Source organism: Eurypyga helias, unplaced genomic scaffold, assembly GCF_000690775.1.
Source record: "Eurypyga helias isolate BGI_N326 unplaced genomic scaffold, ASM69077v1 scaffold32220, whole genome shotgun sequence".
Taxonomy (NCBI): domain Eukaryota; kingdom Metazoa; phylum Chordata; class Aves; order Eurypygiformes; family Eurypygidae; genus Eurypyga; species Eurypyga helias.
This window is the reverse complement of record NW_010225595.1, coordinates 1-3,152: the sequence shown is the minus strand read 5'-3', so window position 1 is coordinate 3,152 and position 3,152 is coordinate 1. Positions and strand designations below refer to the sequence as shown.

Sequence of the window (3,152 nt, the reverse complement as noted above, 5' to 3'; positions counted from 1 at the left end):
GCTCCCCTACACTGAGACCCATTCTGAGGTTATCCTCCAGCCAGCTCTGCTAACTATCCTTAAACGTATAAACTTCATAGCTGAGTGGTCCTCAGCTGCTCTTGCACCTTGGGCAACAGTACGGAGCAAGTGATGTACAGCCAGTAATGTAACTTTTCTGCTGATTAAGAAATAATTTCCTAACACAGGCTCAGAGCACAGACACATAGGTGTAATTACAGTAGGCCCTGTCTGTTCTTTCATGTATCAGCTGAGATGCCCACTTCATTCATTTGTAGGTGCTTTAAATGTGCGACAGCGCCAGCCTGATTTCTGGGGGTGTTTTTCTCCTGTTCAGCCCTGTGCACAGGCAAAGCAAGCAGTGGCCTGGAGTGATGGAGGGTGACAAATTGTAGTCTTGCTGCTTACTTTGCCTGGAAAGAGGAGATTTCATTGCTGCCACTGCCATTGAGGAGGGGAATGGTTTGGTGGGGCAACTGATGGTGGGAAGGGAGGGAAACTCTGACCCAGGACATGCAGTTGTCATCCTGTCCAATGCCCCTCAGCAGCCACAGAAGCAGCAATCCCTGTTTTGCAGGACTGCCCCTACCTCTCCTCAGCTCTGCCTTTTTCAAAACACAGAGTTTGAGTGACCCCTGCACAGATCTTGTGGGTTTAGTATGTGACAAAACTCTCCATATACTGATGTCTTCTCAGAAAACTCCACACTGTGGAAGAAAAGTATCATGCCCAAAAGTGTAGGTTCACCAAGTCCATAAATTTGAGTTTGGTTATGGAATAAGTTATGCTTTGTATTTTAAAGAAAATGAAAAAGTGAATAGTACGCTGTGGAAATGAGAGAGGTTTTAAAAAAAAAAATCAAGCCAATGCAATAAAGGGTAATGTTTGCCTTTCAGGATTACAGCTTGTGCCATGACCATGAATAAATACGTGGAGGAAAATGTTTCCCAAAAATCCTATACGACAATAAAGTATTTCATGAAGATGCTGAGCAGTGTCAGTGAGACCTTAATCTTCATCTTCATGGGAGTGTCTACAGTTGGGAAGAACCATGAGTGGAACTGGGCCTTCGTTAGCTTCACCCTCCTTTTCTGTTTAATCTGGAGGGCACTGGGTAAGCAAGTCTCGGACTATGCATCAGTGTGATTTGCAAGTGAAAATTTTAATCTTCATCTCAAATAGAGTATGCCAAAATTTAGACAGAGTCCCATCAGCTTGTAGAATGGTCTTCATAATTTGTAATGTGTCCTAGATCTCGGGGTCAAAATGAAACCCAAAGATCAATTTAGTCCTGATCCTGACCATCTGAAGTCAGGGGCTTGTTAATCAGAGTGAATTTTAAGTAAACATTTATTTACAAGTAATAAAAAAAAGCAGTTTGGCAATGTAAAAGCATATTGTGTTTTGGTGTTTTTTTTTTTTTTTTTTTTTTTTTAATTTACGTTTACTAGCTTTGTGATTTTCCCAGTCATTGGCATAAATAGCATCAAAACAGGAAATGCTGCAGTTGAAGTGTTGTTCAGTTATATATTGTGATGAAAAAAATCCTGTAAGTAACTGCTTGGCCCTTCCTGAGTTTTCAGTACTAGCTCTTTTTCTTTTACCTCAAGACCTATGTAGAGGTCAGGCTTGTACATCTTAAACCAGCCCCTCACCCCAGTTTCATCTGTAATGATTGGGTCCTTCTGTATGTAAAGGTGACTCATGCTCTGATTTGCCTCTGCACCCCTACTTGCAGCTCCCAAGTGTCCCTCCAGCGCACAAAGCTGGACTTTTTTCCCTCATGCACCTGCAAACCCTCGATTAATACCTTACGCTGAGAAACAGCCAAGCAGCCTGACTGCCCCTCCAGCTCTTGGCACCCTTCACTTGCCTTTATGCCTTTACTGCAGTCTGACACATCTCTGAACCCTTTGCCTTCGGTACAGCAGCGTGCACTGGCATCTTCTTGCTCCATCCCCAGCCCTGCATCTTTCCTGTCTGTGCAAGTAAAATTGAGTGAATAGGAGTCTGCAGGAAGCAAAGCACAGATTTTTGGAGGTGACAAGCCAAAGTGCTCAAAAGCGCCTCAAATCCTATTAAAATTTTTGGACTGTTGATCTGTGTACTGGTTTTGGCTGGGATAGTGTTAATTTTCTTTATAGTAGCTAGTATAAGGCTATGCTTTGGATTTGTGCTGAGAAGAATGTTGATAACACTGATGTTTTAGTTGTTGCCAAGCAATATTTACATTTAGCTAAGGACTTTTTCAGTTTCTCATACTGCATCTGCAGTTCCCAGCTTCTTCTCTAAAAGAATCATGGAATCGTTTGGGTTGGAAGGGACCTTAAAGATCATCTAGTTCCAACCCCCCTGACATGGGCAGGGACACCTTGCACTAGACCAGGTTGCTCAAAGCCACATCCAGCCTGGCCTTGAACACTTCCAGGGATGGGGCATCCACAACATCTCTGGGGGAGAAACTAGGGGGAAAGAAACTGGGGGAAAGAAACTAGGGGGAGCCACCGCCACGACAGCTGACCGGAACTGACCAAAGGGATATTTCATGCCATAAAATGCCATGCTCAGTATATAAGCTGGGGGGAGTTGGCCAGGGCTGCTTGGGGACAGGCTGGGTGTTGGCTGGCAGGTAGTGAGTGGTTGTATCACTTCTTATTGTTGTTGTTTTCATTACATATTAGTAGTAGTAGTAGAAGTACTAGTATTATTTTCACTACATATTACTATTACTATTATCATTATTTTAATTATTAAACTGTTCTTATCTCAGCCCATGAGTTTTCCTAACTTTTTCCTCCAATTCTCTTCCTCGTCCCACTGGAGCCGCTGGGTGGTGCTTAGCTCCTGACTGGGGTTCAACCACAACAGACTGCTCGAGAGGCAGAGTCTAGCAGATAGGTGTCTCATGGAGATCAGTTGGCTGCTTCAGGTCCTCAATCCAGCTGACCTAAGGTGGTTAACTCACTAAATATGTTTGAGAATATGCTCCTTAGGCAACTTAGATTTTTCTTCCAAGGTGTTTTCAAGCTGCTAACTTTTCACTTCTTCAATAATATATAGGTGAGAAAAAAATAAAGGTGTTTTAAAGCAAATATTAGTGGTTTAGGGGATTTCTCTGTAATTTTATTTTTCCTTTTTTCAACACCCCCCCC

General features: G+C 42.9%; 1 protein-coding gene across 1 annotated transcript in view; it reads left to right on the top strand.

Annotated features, from left to right (window-relative positions):
- Positions 1-1,114, top strand: part of LOC104508408 (sodium/hydrogen exchanger 2-like) — a gene marked incomplete at its 3' end in the record, with an annotated part of 18,112 nt that extends 16,998 nt beyond the window's left edge. Inside the window, exon 4 of the mRNA XM_010150030.1 lies at positions 897-1,114. Coding sequence (XP_010148332.1) covers positions 897-1,114 — 218 coding nt within the window. The remainder of the gene's footprint in view (positions 1-896) is intronic.
- Positions 1,115-3,152: the final 2,038 nt, after the last annotated feature.